This window comes from Pagrus major, chromosome 11 (assembly GCF_040436345.1).
Source record: "Pagrus major chromosome 11, Pma_NU_1.0".
Lineage (NCBI taxonomy): Eukaryota > Metazoa > Chordata > Actinopteri > Spariformes > Sparidae > Pagrus > Pagrus major.
The window spans coordinates 14957293-14976147 of record NC_133225.1 but is presented as its reverse complement, the minus strand read 5'-3'; the positions used below and the strand labels follow the sequence as shown (position 1 = coordinate 14976147).

Genomic DNA, 18855 nt, shown 5'->3' with positions numbered 1-18855 from the left:
GTCACAGATGCCGCTCCAAGTTATCTTTATGGGTGGCTCATTTGAATATTCAAACATGATTGGCTGGAGGTTCGAGGGGCGGGGCTTAAACTCGGTCCCTGCTCTGAGTCATTCACAATTTTCCTCACAGCCTCAAGAGCTGAGCCACTGGAGCGCGCAGGGCTCTGCATGAAGACCAAACTGTATTATCAGAGGCAGTAATTAGCCACCAGTGAGGTTGTCAGATTATTAAGACATGACAGGACAGTTACCTCAGGATTTAGGACAAATTTTATGACTCATATTCAGGTGTTGGGAAAGACAAAAGAAGGCAAGGCAAGTTTATTCATGTTGCACCTTACCATACCCAAAGGTTGCTCCATGGGCCATGATCTACTAATACAGGTTATACATTAGTTGTGCTCATATTTAAGAAGCATTTTAGCATTTTATATACATTGTTCTGTAGTTTTATCTATTAAAAAAGACCATATTTAATAGCTTATCGTGTTTTTTAAGTAAACCCTTAATTTGTAGAGTAATAAGTAACTTTATCTGGCAAATAAATGTAATGAAAAGTCAAGTATTACCCTCAGAACTGTGAAGAAGTATAAAGTGGGATTAAACTGAGATACTCAAGTAAAGTATCTCAAAGTTGTAAAGTACAGTTAATAACTACATTCCTCCTCTGATAACATATACTATTCAATCCAGTGAATTTATCGCTCTGTTACTTGTAATTCAATGTAAAATTTACCTTGTTTTACCAGAATTATCCACTCAGTGTAATTACTGCTGTCCAGAGAGTCCCTCATATATGAAAAAAAACAATAAAACAATTAAAACACAGTCACAACAGTACAGTGTGGTGTGGTGTTTTAGCTATCAAGCCTGCACACAATTATATACAAATGTGGAAAGGTTGACTGGTTGCTCTATTCAGCACAATGTAGCCAAAAATTGTGTCTGTGCAACAGAGAAAACGGAGAAAAGGGTGACTCCAAAGACAATCCAGGCACTGCAAAGAAGAAAATATCAAGAAACAAGGAAGAAGATATTAAAAAGCCTTTATTGTCGTGGCTAAATCATTAAAAAAGCCGACATGTTGATTAATATAATTGCTCACACGTCACTGATGTTTTAATATCATATTTAAATCTCATGATGAATTATTTAATTGTTTGGATGGCTTGGTGTGGCCTGAAAAGCCTTTGTCAGCGGCTCCGACCTGTTGATGCTTTCAAGAGCAGAGTCAGAGTGTGATCATTTCAGACAGATCTATTTCAGTGTGGGTGTGCTAAACAGCCCCCTCTGCTATTGGTGGGAGAGGGGCGACTCAAAAAAAAGAAAAAAAAGACAAAGCACAGCTGGATAACAAATGATACCACAATGTACTCACCCATGCCCTTGGATTGCACGCAAATAGGAAGCTTGAGAAGTTTAAAATAAAAATAAATTTTGAAAAAAGCACATTCCGGTCTCCTATCATGTCGTGTGTAATGAAAACAAGATGTTCAGACACTCTGTGCATACTTTATGTTGGCAGTAAGAGCCATTTTGCGGCACTTGGGGGCACCAAGGAAGCTCAGAAACGGCAGAGAAATCAAAGACACATGTCGGATGAGAACAGGCACGAGGGAAATGTGTCTGAGTTTTATGATGATTTTCAGTCCAAAACACCTGCAGGAGAACGTTTCACGCCTCTCCAAACTGAGGCTATAAAACAAGACTGACCTATAGCCTAGATATCTTTCCATCACAATATTGTTGTTCAGTGTGCTACCTCAGGTCAGAACCTGAATACCATATAATGTTTGATATTAAAGGATAACCTTTCCATGTTTTTAAACGTGATATACATTCATTTTTCGGAGAATCAGTGCTCTGTGAGATGCCACCCCGCTAGTTTGTTTAACGTACAAAAATATTATTCTTTTAAAACCTGCAGAGAAACTAAACTAAATAAAATTTGGATTAAGATATCACATGTGGAGCGTGACTGAGGAGGAAGGCTGTGTTGTTTCCTTTACGGTCTCCTCTATAAGTTCACTACGCACACAGATGGAAGAGCTTCAACTGTGCAGAAATAGAAACTTAAAGGAGACATATTATGCTCATTTCAGGTTCAAAATGTTGTTTTGGGTCACTGCTAGAATATGTTTCCAGAGTCCATTAGGCTAAATGCTAAGAAACAGATTCATTCTCCTTCACGAAACAACATTTTCTGCATTTTCCGTCCGTAATCATCTGCTGCTCAGCACTTGCCTTTTCTAAATATAGTCTGCTGTTGCTTTCATCTCACATGTTCAAGTATATATATATGTTTAGGTGCGTTTGCATGTATGATTGTCGGGAAGGTGCTGCTTATGGCCAGACCAACAGACCCAACCCAGTGATTAAAGAAAAGAGCAACGCCTATCCTCTGGCCTGTGATCTTCGTCCCGATCTCTGTATTCAATGCACTTGACCCCATGGGAGCCTCGCAGTGATAAACTACAGGGCAAACATGTCATATCCTGTATGAGATGAGACACACCCTGGCACACTCATCAAAATTATGTTTGGCAGCATGGAGGAGGAGTTTGTGAGGAGGTTACTCAGACAGACGGAGGGACAGCTTGTGGTGTTTGGGCCTGTAAACGGATCTGGTTTAATGTCATTCAGTCCATTTGATCTCCAATTAGGGTTTTGTTTTGACCCCAAGACCTGCTGAGGAAATTAAAAGATCACTGCAGAGAGAACAGTGATTTCCTGCTGAGGAGGAATTTGTTCACTTTCCTGTTGCTGCTTTTTCTCCTGCGAACCTGAAAGGCTGCACATTTGTTTCACATTACTCTGTTTGCACCGCTGTGAGATGATGTCGGCTGCAGCCTGCAAAAGTAGAGCAGATCAGTGTTGAGCCACGCAAACTGCCTCACGCATCTGCTGATTGCAAATATTTAAATTAGTCACAAATACACTGAGTCTGTTTCCTTATATGTCTCTTCTTCTTTCCAGTATTTACGTGTGTCGTCTACGCAGGTGTAGTCACAGGTGTTACTTCTGTCCCACAATAATAACAGCATACAGTCAGTCGAGCTCAAACGAAATCTCCTAAAGTGAGAGGTAAACCTCTAAACATGTGTTCAAGCGGCCGTGCAAACACACTCTCACAGGGTGAAATACTCAACATAAACGCTCATTCTGATGACTCACTGAGAAGGCTGATTCTCGGGAAAAGGAAAACATGGATTGGGTTTCACAGAACGTCGCAGCATAAATATTCTTGTCGGCGTAGCTTGCAGGGCCTCACTGTGTTTCAGAGTGTGTGTACAGTATGTGAGAGGAGGTGTAGCTGCTGACTTTCATGTTTTCTGGTGATTTTTAAAGGAGACCTGTTTTTTTTCCCTTTCCTTCAGTGTGCTATGTCAGTTCTTGTGCATGAAAAATATCTTGAAAGTTAAAAAGGTCAAAGTCCACACCAACAGAAGCCCCTCTCTTCCACAGAAAACATTGAACCTGAAACGCCTCGTCATTCGTCCGGCTTTTAATTCTCACACTATGTCACCATGTCACACAATTGCATAATTCACACGTAGCTGCTAGTTTGTCATGTAAGAATTGATTTAGCACAGCTGCTCTGCTGTTGTTAGCGGTGCTGGGTCAGGCGTGTGTGAGCCGACCAATCAGAGGAGACACGGGGGGCCTTAGAGAGACAGGAGCTAAAACAGAGTGTTTCAGACAGGGGGGGAATACAGAGCTGCAGCACTGGATGAGAAAACTGATGTGTTTTTTGAGCATTAAAGCATGTAAACATATTCTAGCAGTAACCCAAAATAAATGATGAACCTGAAACTGAGCATAATGTGTCTCCTTTAATGCTAACACGGCTTGATTTTGATCCAGGGCGACACTTCCATCCTCTTCTCAGTTCTTTAACTTCTATTTTGCACATTGTGGTCTGCGCAAGGCCATCCATTCATTGTTTTTCTTCACAGCACTGACACACTGTGTTCCCTTTTATCTGAATGTTTCAACTCTGTTTGATGGCCATCAGCTGCCAGACACATCAGGACATGAAAAGACCTTCAGGAAATTCTGCTGAGACCTTGAATGCCAGTGAGAGAATAAATAATGTCAAAGAACAAAAAACACCATGAATCATGGTTTCGCCAATTACAAGTGATGGTTTCACATTTTACTCAGTGGTATGCAAGTTAAAGAGAAAGCTCTAATTAGCCGACATCAGAGTGTATTTTAGCTTTAATTGTCCATTCAGAATCCATTAGAGGAGGAAACAGAATTGCTGGGCAGGAGAGAGAAAGAAAGGCTCCTCAGTGGGAGTTCAGTCTTTTACGAGTCTCCTACTAAAGAAACAGTCAGGTCGTAAAATAGTGCAGAAAGAAGAGAGAAGGAGGAGACGTGTGTGAGTGAGTGAGAGAAGCAGTATTTTATTCCCTCTATTCAAGGGTGACATGGAGAGGTTGTGTTATGCACTTGTGCTGGCAGTTTAACGAGGAAGCTAATTGAGTCGCGTGTGTGTGCACAGGACGTTTGGGTGTTTATATCTAACATACACTGAGCGTGTCTCTTGTTTGTATCCACTGTTCACTGTAAACTGTGTGTGCCTCTTTTATGAACCTTTCAGCCGTCACTTTCCAGTAAGTGAACCAGCAAGACAACAAAAACAGAGTTTCACAGGAAGAAATCATCTACAAAGGTCCTCCAGCTGTGTCAAAATGTACAATTTATATAATACTTATAGATTATCTGATGTACGTAGAATGCAACATGTACAGAAATGTCCAGACGAACCAGCTGAGTCACCAGGATATAATGTTAGCAGCTAACGTTTCCATCTCCATCCGTGATTGTGGACACCAAACCACGTATTTTAAGCCAAACCATTATTTTTAGCCATCCCAAGTGTTTTTGTGTCTAAACCTAAGCGGAGCACAAGCACAATGTGGTGACACAAGTTAAGCAGAAAATTCTACCCAGACAAACAGAAAGTTGCAACATAAAGAAACGTTAACTTAACAGTGATTTTGCAGAAACTTATTCAGCCGACATTTATTCTGGCGATTGGGTTGAAACTAAACATTATTTTTGTTTTATTTGAACTGCATGAGTCTTGGTTTTGCAAGTGAAAAAGCAGATAAAATCACCTTTGTGGTCTCGCTGTGAGCCATTTCGTCTTTGTTCATGACCTTTTACGGCATCATCTTTGACATATATAGACATATATTTAGATATACATGAAACCTAAGTGCATGCACAGATTCCAAACCCCATGGCAGCACTGAGGACTTTTCTTTCAGGCAGTAAGATAAGGCATGAGGGTAATGTAGGCGCTATGTTTTGACAAGAGGAATGCATCACGAATACTTTTTTAAGAAAATCAATTGACGTTGTGCCTAAAAATATGTGCCGTTTTGCCTGTGCAGAGCCTTTTAACCTCTATCAAACCCAGAAAAGTGATCTCAGTGAGGGTCTGACTCTGCCAATAATATATGAGAGCTGGGTGTATGGTAGTGTTACCACACAAGATTGGAAGGAAGCCAGAAACATTAGCCCTCCCCCTTATATAATGTCTGACATATGTAAAATATATATATATATGAAACCTAAGTGTATGTACAGATGTGAATGTACTGTACGTATATTGCACAAACACACAGAGGAACATATGAACTGGAGGCCAAACATCTGTTGCTGCGTGCTCACTCTAAACTGTCCTTTACACACTCTGTCGAGTACATGAATGCCTCCACACATTTGTCATGGATGCTCACAGAGTCCTGACTGTGATATGCACACATACAGTATGTACACACATATGGTTGTGTGAAGGCTGAGATGCACACACATAACAGACACACACACACACACACACACACACTCCAGTAACTCTTTGTGCTCAGTTGGGTCTCTCCAGTTTTTTTCCGTCACAGTTTCATGCCTGTTCATTACATAAGTGCTATTACACATGTGTGTTGATGGTTATATGTCTGTGTTATGAGAGGAATGCAGCAGAGCAGAAGCATGAATGAGTCCTATGTTCGGTTCATGACGGCAGCTGGTCATGCTGCAGTGTTCAGTCGGTTTAAAGAAAGACTGTGCATGTAGCAGTCGGCAGCAGTCTGGTGTGAGCCGACTTTCTCAACTCTCAAGTGATGTCCCAAGTCAGGAGGGAGAAGACATTTCATAACTGTTTGATTTCAGCTGATCCAGACGGTGCCAGCATCTGTCTGTCCCGACAGCAGAGAGAAGGGGGTTGCAAATGTGGGCTGAGGCAGCGCAATGTTCAGTCAAGTTAACTTTCCAAAATTATTTGAATTATTTCCCAACTTAATCTTACCTGAGAATAAATTGCAAATAAAGACGTATTATTTTACATGAAATACTGGGTAGTGAGTGATGTTCTGGAGGCTAATTGTGATGTTGCCTAGGATTGATCAATGGATTTATGAAGTCGTTAAGTCATGTGTTTTGTTTCTTGTGCAACCAGACATTTGAAAATAACAAATGAACCCTGAGAAGAACATCGAAGACTATTTTCAGGTCAGGCATGAACACTTTGGGATAGAGTTTGCTCATATTGTGTAGCATCCCCCTGATGTCTGACTCTCCAGTTGTACCTCTCCTTGATGAGGTCTTGGACTGCGATGACCCAGCTTGGCTCAGATTTGGCCTTCGCTCTCTTTTCATCAGTATGGCTGCTGTCTGAACCTGATGTCTTTGGCAGCCAGAAAACAGAGTTTGCATCACTCCCATCATGCCACTGCCCAGCAGTCCGACATGAAGTCTGGGTAAAGAGTAAGGATTATCATTCTAGCTGCAGACTTCCACCAGATGAAGGATTTAACCAATTGTACATGTTGTCCTGTGCTCTTGTTGTGGTTTTACCTAAATTCTTAAAAACGAACATTTCTTTTAAAGAAAACAAAAACATACTAAAAAACCTGAAAAATCTCTGCTCTTCTTCGTAGCTGTATAGCTGTTTTAATAGAGAAGTAGATGTAGAACTGAAGGGGAACTCTTTTTATTTTACACATCAAATCTGTTTACAGCGCTTTGGGAGTACTACTGCATATGGGAAAAAAAGTAGTATGAAGCCTGTTTTGGCTAAAGAGGGAGCTGCATAAAGGGTCAAGTGATGTCACTTGGATTCCACTGTCTTCTTCTCTTTCTGCATCTATCTATGGTCCACAACAATGAAGCCCTGCAGACCTTGTTCTCCTCCCTGCAGGTCAAGCTGTTTCTCTGAGCTTCAGTTCCCTGGAAACATAATAAGGATGTTGTCTCAGCTTTGTTTTCCGACAGCTGATCAAGGGAGCTCCCGGTGGATCCACCTGTGGTGGTCTCAGGTCTGGTGCCTTGCTGAGCAACATACAAAGGAGCTAATGCCCACGAGTGTACAACACACATTCAGCTGTATCTCAGCTCCCCTGCTGCTGCTCTAACGTTAAAATGCACTGCCACTGATTCAGAGATAAAGGCGACCTTACCGATAACCTGCTGTGTGATATGATGTGAATTGTCTGTTTCTCACGTACAGGACGCAGGTGAGGCTCTGGCACCTGCTGGAGTCACCATATTACCTGCTATAGTTCCACACACCATCACGAAGGAAGAGAGAAAGCTTGTTTGTGACATAAGAAAATGCAGAGTGAAGCAAAATGCATCACAGTTTGTAAAATCTAGAGTCAGAGTAGCCAAATCCATTCTATGATTGACAGTCACTCAAAAGGTCACAAACCCAAGTGGCTATCCAACATAAACCCAGAGAGGAAGAAAGGCACAGCAAACGTAGAAAACATGGCGGACACTTCAGTTGGACAGACATCAGAGAAAATAAGCACAGTTACTTTCCAAAGGCAGGAATTTGGGTTATAATGTTACACAGCATGGAGGTGGCCCTGGGGAGGTGTCCCTGGGGATCAGTGGTGTGTGTGTGTGTGTGTGTGTGTGTGTGTGTGTGTGTGTGTGTGTGTGTGCGTGTGTGCGTGTGTGTGTGTGTGTGTGTGTGTGTGTGTGTTCATTCCTTCTATGCTGACCTCACCGTGTGTGTGCTTGCATCAACATCTTTCTTTGTTTGAGTGTGTATCCAGGTGAGCTCGGAGCCTGTGTGCCCCTCTGCCCGGAGGTCGTGGACATGCTGTTTTAGGCTGTTCGTCGTGCCACATCTGGTGGACTATTAGTGGTGCTGGACCAGTCTGTCTCAGTGAGAGGAGAAAAGATATGAACCAGTCAAGGGGTCACTGCTACATGTCCTGATTTCATCCCCAACAGTCGTGTCCTCGAGGGCCCCATCTTCCATGTCAGTTTTACTCACTGCTGCAGCACTGCTGTCAGTCGTTTCCAACTGAATGCAAGAGTTCTTGTCACACACAGCTGTTTGCAATGTAAATGTTGTATATCTGCTGATTCTACAGTTTAAGTAACTGTTGATTAATCTGCGTAATAACATCTAAAATATTCTGTAAATAAATAAGACCAGTTTAATCTCCTATTTATGGTTATATACCACTCTCTAGTGGACAAAAGGAAAACAACAGAGGAAGGTTGGGGAAGTTTTTGGAAAGAAACTTTATTGAGATGTGTAAAAGGTTCTTCACCAACATAAATGACATGACACATTATTAAACATTATTACATGTTGTGGTTACCAAACATGATGTAGAATTATGGTATTCTGGAAATTAAAAGGTTTATTATAATGACATTGAATAATTGAGGTGATATATGTGTACACATACAGTAGGTCCAAATAGACGGTTCTTATGCTGAGTTGAGCCAAATGATCTGGCTCACTACAAAGAGCCATAACTCCAATCACTAGTCATGACAGACAAAACCTGTCCCTCCATCGTTTGTGTGTTAGTTGTTAAATGTTGTCTCTTCAGACTTTTTTAAAACAATATGATCAAGTTTTTCCTCAAAGCTCACAAAACACATAACTGACTCGTGATCATGTCCAAACCAAACCTTGAAGTTTGACCACAGCAATTCAGTTACAAAGTTTTTAAGGGATTGTGGACACTTTTTCTTGGATACACTAGTTAAAACTTCAATAAAACTCAAATTACAACCCGAGCCTGATGTTGAGCACTTCCCCAGTGATCAACACACACTATGAGTCATCATTTGTGCTTCATGACGAATGAGCTGCAGGGTGTTGGAGGAGGAAAGTATCTGTTGATAGAGAGGAACTCCATTTGTTGAAGAGGAACTTGGGGACACTAATAGATAAGAACCAAGGAAGTATGAGTGAAGAAGGAGCTATATCAGCTAGTCATGACTTATGAGCGCAGAGGTCAAGATCCTACAGTCAAGGTCATTTCCTGTTGCGATACAAAATATGTTGGACAATGTGTTATTCTGCTGACAGAATGATAAATGCAACACTGACTCCTACTGAGGTCACTGTCAGGAGGTGATGTTGTTGGACTCGGACCAGTTCTCCCAGGCCTCGCACTGGGTTTACTATTGCAGCCGACAGCTTCTCACCCCATTTCATCAGTCTTCACTGGAGGTCTACAAGTCATGTGAAATACATCTTCCTTCATCACTCGACTTCAAGTTGTCTAACACTTCTGCTATTTGGAAATGTTTCATGGCACCAGAACAGCAAATACCCACTGTACTGTATGTGTTATAAGACAAGGTATCAGAACCATCCTAACTTGATGGCGACCTGCTGAATGTGTCCAGTATTGTTAATATTATTGATCAACAAAAAACGTATGATCTCTGAGGAAAAATCCACAAGCAACCAGTGATGGAATATAAGTGTATTTACTCAAGTACTGTACTTAAATACAATTTTGAGGACCCTGTACTCCTCCTCTTCCATTTTCTGCTACTTAATACTTTCACTCTAAACATTTTGGAGGCAAAAGACTTTACTCACAACATTTATTTGACAACTTTGGTTACTAGTTACTTTGCAGATTGTATAATCAGTCGACCCACAGAATGCAGGATATACATACTGTACATGTAAATATATGTATAATTTACTTTTACTTGTACTTTTGATACTTAAGTACATTAATTACCCCGAGAAAATTACTTCTGATAACTAAATATATTCAATATCAGTTACTTTTTCTATTCTTTCTTTTCGTATGAGTGACTTTAACTTTCACCAAAGTCATATTTTTTTTATATATCGTGGTTTTTACTCAAAGAGTTTTGGGTACTTCTTACAACACTACAAGCTTCCCAGCAGATTAGCAACATAAAATAGTTAAACCACCTTTATCAGCTTCATCATTAAAGTGATGAACACATTCTCGCATCAATAACCAATAATATATTATTCTGAAATGCTATTCCACATTAAATCTTTTACTTTTGGTACTTTAAATATATTGATGGTAAGTCTTCTGTATTTTTACTGATGTAAAAATTTAAAGGCATGACTTTCACTACACAGTAGTATTGCAATTTACTTAAGGACAAGCTCTGAGTACTGCTCCCACCTCTGGTAATCATGCTGCACACTCTATCCACTTCCTAACGGGGTATTTTCCTCAATCAGAAGTTTTCTATGATGCAGCATCATTTTCATATTTAACTATTGTACACTCAGTCCATGCCACAGAAATGTAATAAAAATGTTTCAATCCTACCTGAATCCTCTGATGAAATTATTGAAATTTAAATAGTTGCTTTAATGTTTCATCATGACAGCACAGAAACCTCAAAGTTTCTGTGCTGTGTGAATTTAAAAACATTTGTTGTGAGCATTTGAGTAACACCGCTGCATAAAAATGAAAAATATTTTATTGTGGGAGGCAATTTCACCCTGTAAATTTTTACAACTGAGCCCCACGAGACACCAGTAGCTGATACTCTGTGCAACTGCACTGAGCATGGCAACTAAACAAGAAATCAAAATAAAATAACACTTTTAAGCAAAAAAGTAAAAACACATTTGAGTTACAGAAAACTTAAGTTCAAACAGCATACAGGAAACTTTAATCAATAGATTGTGAACACATACACGCTTGAGGGGCTTTTATTACCATAATCCAACAATCACACAAATCAAATACTATTTACAAAAAAAGCACTAATTGAAATATTAGGGGGAAAAAAAACGTTGCCAAGAATGGATGATCAGAATGTGACGTGGTTTAAAAACCTTTTCTTCAGCAGCACAACTTCAACCATCTTGGCTTATTAAAAAAAAGAATAACGTGGATAAGGCTCATTTAATGAGAATGAATAAGTTCCAAAATGCTTCAGACAAACTGGGGTACAGAGAGAACACTAGTGCAGAACAACCAGACAGTATTGTTATGCAAACAAGGAAGGTGTGACTGAATGATAAACACAAGGGAGATCACTACATCATACACACAGGGGAAAAAAAAGGAAGCGGCCAGAAAAATAAAAGATATCCGTCAAACATGAACTGGAACTGTGTCAAAAAAGAATTCTGAATTTAAAAACATGTACAAAACCGAGTAGGTCCCATCTGATGAGGTGACCTACTCATACGGTCCCACTATCGTCTTCAGACAGACGTGCATCAGTAGCGTCGACCAAAAGCTCCACCCTGCAGTCCGCTGCCCTGCATCAGCTGGTTCTGTCTGTTGAGAGCTCCGGAGAGGGACTGAGACGTTCCTGTGTTCATGTAGCCACCGCGGCTGCTAATAAATGCCACGCAGAGACACAACAATCAGTAATGAATAAATGATGCTGCAGTTGAAGCTGGTTCTGGCTTAAAAGAAAAAAATTAGGCTTTAAACCAGCCGATACTCACCCTGCCATTCCTCCACGAGTCATGTGGCTCTGGCCTGGGATGGCACCGTCTCTAGCTGGAACAAAAAATGCAAAACGTCAGACACATGCACCAAGACTATAGCACTTATAGCACTATATTGCCAGTATATAGTATATTGCCATCACGTAGGGTACAAACTACAGTTTCAAGATGTGTACCTTGCCATGGTCTGTCTCCATCCATCTTCCGACTGGAGTCCCAGTCTCGACCTCCTTCCCTATAAGACAAACAAAAATCATTTGTACCGTTTTTTTCCTCCTTCAGGAAAACTGTCAGCACTTGACTGTTTAGGCTTTCAAACGGCCGGAGGTGAAGCCAGTGTGAGCTCAGTTTGGCACTCACCTGGGGTTAACGCGTTTGTCGTAGCCTCCACTCCAAGAGTCTCTGCCATCTCTGCCATGTCTGTCTGACCTGTCTGAGAAGTGCTGTAAGGAGAGACACAAGAAAGTTTGACTCTCACACCATGTTCATGATACAAATATTAGGCATCACATTGCCTAGAAACAGTAAAACACATTGGTGTTTCTATTTTGTTTTAAAGAGTCTAAACTGTTCCTCTTACCTGACCATCTCTGTCTGCACCGATGCCACGAGTGTTGTCACGCCTGTCCATCATCGCGTCTTCTTGGTAACGGCCCCGGTCCCTGTGGTCGAAGTCCTGATAACGATCCTGTCGAGTAAAGTCTGAACGGCTGTAACGGTCATCCATGGTCATGCGCTTATCAGGCCAGTCATCTTTCCTAAAACAGGAGCAGGCCACAACATCCAGAATGAGGTTCATTCTCTGCATATGCAGCACATACAGAAGTACTTAAACTCATCTTCTTGTTGGCAATATTCTAATACTGATAGAAGCCAGCAGAAATGAACCACTGCTAAGCTATAAATCCACTTAACAATCATTCTTTTTAAAATCTCTACACTAGGTTTGTTTTTATTTACCTGCCATCCATGTCATACGGCCTCTTAACGGAGCGTCGCTCCTGTTCGTAACGCAACTGCTCCTGCTGCCGTCGCAGCTCGTCGCGCTCCCTGAGGATCCTCTCCTGCTCACGCCGCCTCTCGTACTCAATACGCAGTCTTTCCCGCTCCAAGAACTGACGCTCCATGCGGTCTGCATCGAGGCGCTGCTTCTCAGCCTGGGAATCAAACCATTCAGTTACATTCAATTCCACTGTTGTAACATTATCAAACTTGTGAGAAAGGGAGGACACTTGGAAGCAAAGTTATTGATGAACAGATATTTCGATTACTTTATTGCTTGAATTGGAAACAGTAAATGAATTCCACAGGCTAAGATTTGCACCAGAGAAAACAATGTAGGAAAAGTGGGCAGAAACACTGATAACAATGCAGTGAGAGAGAAATCCCTTGTTAAAAAAAAGAAATCTGACCTCCAGCCAGTGTCTCTTCCGCATCAAGTGTTTCCTCTCCTCTTTCTCCCGGAACAGACGGATTCGCTCGCGCTCACGATCCGGACGGTTGTCACGATCACGGTCCCGGTCGCTGAAATAAGATGGCCAAAATCAATCCCCCAGCTTCAAATGTCATCTGTTTTGCTTCATGGTAGGTTCAGACTGTTCTTTCTTGCACGATCCTTACGTGAATCTGCGCCTCTCCACCTCTCTGATCTCCCTCTCTCGTTGTCTCTGCCTCTCCCTCTCTCTCTGCTCCTTGATCTGGTCAAAGGACAGGATGTCTTTCTTCTCCTTACTGGGTGACTTGCGGTCCCGACTCTTTGTGCTCTGAGGGCCAGAAACAAAATATAAATATAAGTTAGGGAAGAGTATCTGGAGGTCAAAATAACATCTGGCCTGCAGATGTGAATGACAAGTGCTCTTCATAGGGGTAACAGGGGGATTTATAGGGTGAATGTTAACGTACTCGTTCCTTGCTTTTGGTTTTGACGCTGATGACAGGCTCTCCTTTGGACTTGTCCATGACTACGGTCCTCTCATTTCGCCCTGTCAAAACAAATACAATTGATATTCAAAATATAAGAAAATGTGGTAAATTACTTGATGCACACAAGCTGGAAATTATCCCACATTTCTCACCTTTGCCATCTTTTCCTTCTCCCTCAGACTTCTCGTCCTTTCCATCAGATCTATTGAAAATATTAACAAGACTATCAGCAATTTTTTTTCACAACAATTCAATGACTGGTTTACTTTTCTGTCACTGATAGCTCACTCAGTCTTGGCCTCTAACCGCTATGGTTAAAGGTTACCACTGGGGCAAGCCATGCTAAAAATGGATGCAGCCATGATATTTAAAAGCATCCTAGGCTAAAATTACCGAGCCGGTGGGGCCATTTTTAGTAAGAGACTTTACTCGAGCATGCAGCAGCTTGTAGGCAGTCTTACTTGGAGTCAGAGGAGTGTCTCCTGTCACCAGACTTCTTGGTGTCATTCTTGTCAGCTGGCTTCTTCCCGGCAGGCTCATTTTTAGCCTACAATATTTAAACAGGGACATGTTTATTCACTCATCTGGCTTGCCTTATCCCTCTGGACACCTTTGTGTATGCATTTCAAATTAGGACTGAATGTCAAGTGTAATTACAATCCATCAGGGTAACAAAACTTGCAATTCTTCACCAGACACTCAAGCTCCAAGTTAAATAACATAAAAAGGTTCTTAAAAACATTACAAATGCTAAGATTCACTCAGGTCCACAGCATCTCATCTGGATGGTAATTTGATAATTGAAAAACCAGGGAACACACTACAATGAAGGAATAATCTTTCTCCAACACTGACCCGCTCCACAGAGATCATCCTGCCATGCAGCTCCGTCCTGTGAAGGTGGCTGATACACTTGGTGGCCTCCTCTGTGGAAGACATAGTGACAAAGCCATAGCAACGGGCCCCAGGGCTCTTGGCGTTGGTCACCACCTTAGCTCCAACAACCTGCAGGAAATGGAGACGGAGATGATTTTTTCAGATCAAATATAAAAGATTTTTAATTATAGGCATCGTGAGGGATAGCGTGTATGGACTCACCTTGCCATACTTGCTGAAGAGAGTCTTCAGATCGGTCGCTCTGGTAGTGGAGGAGAGACCACTGACCCACAGATTCCTGCTACTGCTTGCTGCAGCGCCGCTTCCAGCAGCTACACACAAAATACACATTAATTAATGAGCATGCATCCATCCATTTAATTTGAAGGATCCGAACATAGAAAAAACACTTCACTCACCCTTTTCATCTTTTGACTCAGTCTTGCCATCGTTTTCCTCAGAGCTAGGGACAAAGAAAAAAAAGCCATAAACGTACAGCAGTGAGGATACCTGGGATTTCTCCTCATAAAGATGTATATATTTATGTGTTCTATGCTATAATACATAACTGACAGTGATCAGCCCATCATGTACCAAAGTGCAGTGATTTAACAGTGAATAAATGGAGCTATACCCTATGGCAATCCCAATACAATACTGATTAATGGGTAATCAAGTGGGGTACGTGGGTGTAAGGAATGACAAATGAAAACAGACAAATGCACAGAACGTTTTTACCTCCAAAAGAGCATCCAAATTTTGCTAGCACAAAGGAGCCAATGCAACAGAGATAGCCATTTTGGTTTCTAGTAGACAGAAAGCAACAAACCTTTTTTTCTGATCATCGCCCTCTACAGAAGAGGACTCTTTCACTGTCGAGGCTGAATCCGCAGCAGCGTTCTCTTCTGTCTTCTCATCCTCCTCACCCTTCTTAGAACCCAATTCTGAATCAACAGTTTCACCCACAGCGCCCTGTTTGCTTACACTAACAGCCTGAGAGCTTTCATTTTCAGCGTCCATTGTCTCTTCTGGGACATTCTGTGTGTCCCCAACCTCTTTGGTGTCAGTCTCCACAACATCCCGGTCGCTCACCACATCTCCGGAAGCGGCCTTGTCGGACTTGGCACCAGTGTCGGGCACATTTTCTTCCCCTCCGGCGGTGACAGCTTGCTCTTCTTCAGGGCTCGTCTCGTGGCTCTGGTGGTGATCTTCGTTAAGCGGCTCAGATAAACAAGACCCGGCTACTTTGTCATTTTCTACGGATTTAACAGGAATAGAATGGCACAGAGTTTAATCACTTCTGAAACACAGCAATGGTTAACGAGGAACTGGCAAGGCCTGGATTAGGAACGTCATGACCACTGGCCTGTGCTCTTAGAACTATGTATTAAAACGATGAAGTAGACCCTAACGAGAGACTGGAAAAGAACCCAAAGGCTGGAGGACAACCAAACAACTAGTGCAACTAACACTTTGGCTCATTTCACAAGCTGAACCACTTCACTCTGTTCACCTGATCCAAAGCAGACAAAGAGTTCAGTGCTGAAGAGAGCCACAAGATCAGCAGTACAGCAGTAGATTCTCGCTGCAGTCCCATCTTCTTTCAGCCTTTGAACTTTCCCAGTGTCCATTGGTGATGGCCAGAACTTCAGCTCAAGTCCAGCAATTTCATATCCAGCTGATTTCTGAGTCAGTGTCTTAAAAAAGCCGTAACAGTTGATGAGTCTTGATGGATCTTCTTTGTCTTGATCTTCATGTGGCAACCTGGAAACACTGCAATCACCTGCAACACCTCCCTGACCTTTGGAATTTAATTGCTGACAGTGTGCATCAAATTGTTAACCACTGCTGTTTTACTACTACAAGAACATAACTGGCAACTTAAATCAATATTTACCAGTGATATTATTAATTGTGGTTAACCAAATTTGTCCAAAAAGCCAGCAATTCCCTTTGGGCTTCCAGTCTCTCTTCTTGGTTGAAACTAACCTAAAGTGTTTGCATTCCAAGCTCAACACTGTAAAAAGATGCTTCCATCTTTTTATAAACCATTTTTCACCAGTACCTGTTTCTTCTTTCACGTCATCTGCATCTGGATCCTGAGACAAAAAGAAAAGAGTGACGTTTCAGTGAACGTGACCAGTTGTTACATTTCGTTTTACTGCAACTTCAGTATTTGATAGGGAACATACCATATTGATAGATGAGCATGTCATGTATTCATCCTTATCTAACATCTCAGAGTCCTCCATCTGCTAAAATAGATACAAATGCAGACACATTAATACATTCCATTAAGACAAATAAAGGATAGACATCAGTTGACATGTTTATAGTCTAGTTTCTCACCTCTGGACCTCCTGCTTCATCTTCTGACTCCAGGGCTCTGTCGTCATGCTCATCGTTCAATGCTGCCTCATCGTCAGAGTGATAATTCTCCATGTCACCCTCATCGACATCTTCGGCTGGTATTCCATTATCATTCTCCGTCTCATCCAGAACGTTCATGTCGAGGATGTCCATTTCCTGCATGTTCTCGTGCTCATCCTGAAGCTCCTCCTGAAAAAGACAGGGGACATTTGTCAACATCAATATCCAGTGTCTAACAACTATGCAGTCGTATCATGTTAGAGCAATGTGAAAATTGTTCAGCAAACTCACATGGCCATCACGAGAATCCTCCTCAATAGTAGTGTCCTCTGGTTCGTCATTCTCTTGCTTTGTGTCTACAGAAAAGAAAAATCAATATGTTCAGACAAAGTCCTCATCTGGGTATCTTATAAGTATCAAACAGTATTTTGCAATCCAACCCATTAGAGACATGTGGCAGGTTCTACAATTCAAACACTTTAAAAAGTTCTGCAACTGTGTCACAAAAGTACTGAGTCAACCCTACAGTCTGCACATTAGGTACATCTAACACCATATCAATATCAACTAAAACATTACAAGGTATGTAGTTTGAGAAGAACTTTAAACCCAGAACTGTAATACTACTACTAAAATATTAGGTAATAATACAAACTCAGAAATATTTAGCATTTCCCTAACTGAATAAACAAGCTGTCCTCAGAGGAAAATAAGGTCCCAAGAACACTGTTTGAAACTATAAAAGGTGGCAGGGTCCGCCACATATAAACAAAGTAAAACAGTATGAAATTGTGTTGTTCTTTAAGGACAGTTTAATTATTCAGTCATGACAAAACAAAAGGAAAAAAACGGTGATTTCGTCTGTTTAACCCTTCTCTTCTGATAAAACTTTCTTCCCCAAAACTACACAGTGCATCTTTAAGTTGCAATTTATTCGGCAAGTCAGTGAGTTTTTGCGATGTATTAACCCAAGACAGCCTGTTTAAGTGTCCACAGCCACTCAGTACCATGAGGACTCTCCAGTAAACCGCGTGTCAGACTGTAAAGTGATTTACAGCGAAGGTTGCGTGATGTCCATCTAACACACACTGTACCTTTGGCAGTCCGTTTAGGTGTAGCTTTCTTTGGGGCCGACTCCGGAGTGAGGATAATCTCATCAGGATTTCCGCCTTCTTCCTCGATTGCCTAATGGAGAATAAACCAAAACCACGAACGACGATTAATATACACACACCATAAACTTCAGTAGTTCATGTAAAACGCCACTTAGGTGTAAGAACTTAACGCTGATGTTCGCGAGATGTTTGGCGCAAACGTTGGCTAACAGTTAGCATTAGCGCGCAGTTCAGGTCAATGGGCCTCGTGAGCTAGCATTAGCATCAAGTTGATATTGTTTGACAGGGGGGCCTTCGTTAACCCACAAATCGCAGGCGTCTGTAGTAATTGTATTATTAAAATGCAGCGTCTATATTGTGCAACAAGTGAGTAGTCTCGGACCTTTTTCAGACGCTCCGAAAGCACACTTTTGACACCCGTGGTGTCCAGGTTTCGTTTCTTCAGCTCGGCCTTCAGATCGATAACTCTCAGCTCCGACAGCTTGCGGACCTCTGCGCCTTCCAGGACCTCCATGTCTGCTGATGGGTCAGCCATCGTTTAGTCCGTGAAAATGTCTCTTCAGCTTGAAGTACTCCTTGTATGCACTTTATTTATTAGTGCAGCACCACGGATGAATGCAGCTCGCAAGCTAAACTAATGCAAAATGGAGGCCGCGGCAAGCCACTTGACGTGAATGCGCATGCGCAGTACAGTTACAGTGCAGAGACAAGCACAGGAGAGAGATAGCTGCACTCATTTGTAAACATTGATCAATCACAGCAGCTCCTCTCATCCAGCAGCAGTTTGATGACCACTACTATTACACTAAAAGTTTTGGCTGTCTCCTCCCT

General features: G+C 41.7%; 1 protein-coding gene across 4 annotated transcripts; it reads right to left on the bottom strand.

The window, feature by feature from the left end:
* Nucleotides 1-10971: 10971 nt before the first annotated feature.
* Nucleotides 10972-18670, bottom strand: safb (scaffold attachment factor B). Of its 4 annotated transcripts, none has more exons than XM_073476080.1 (21): nucleotides 18407-18670; nucleotides 18004-18094; nucleotides 17201-17265; nucleotides 16889-17098; nucleotides 16732-16794; nucleotides 16605-16638; nucleotides 15369-15795; nucleotides 14959-15002; nucleotides 14762-14871; nucleotides 14519-14668; nucleotides 14125-14210; nucleotides 13816-13865; nucleotides 13643-13722; nucleotides 13361-13503; nucleotides 13153-13264; nucleotides 12701-12897; nucleotides 12321-12498; nucleotides 12101-12183; nucleotides 11917-11975; nucleotides 11738-11792; nucleotides 10972-11624 (listed from the first exon to the last, which is right to left on the bottom strand). In XM_073476080.1, the coding sequence occupies exons 1-21, from the start codon at nucleotides 18557-18559 to the stop codon at nucleotides 11504-11506; spliced, it is 2511 nt and encodes an 836-aa protein (XP_073332181.1). In that variant the 5' UTR covers nucleotides 18560-18670; the 3' UTR covers nucleotides 10972-11503. The 4 variants fall into 4 exon arrangements, with proteins under 4 accessions (XP_073332181.1, XP_073332182.1, XP_073332183.1 ...); XM_073476081.1 differs by having other exon boundaries at nucleotides 16732-16791; nucleotides 18407-18647; XM_073476082.1 differs by having other exon boundaries at nucleotides 11420-11621; nucleotides 18407-18647.
* Between the last annotated feature and the right edge of the window lie 185 nt (nucleotides 18671-18855).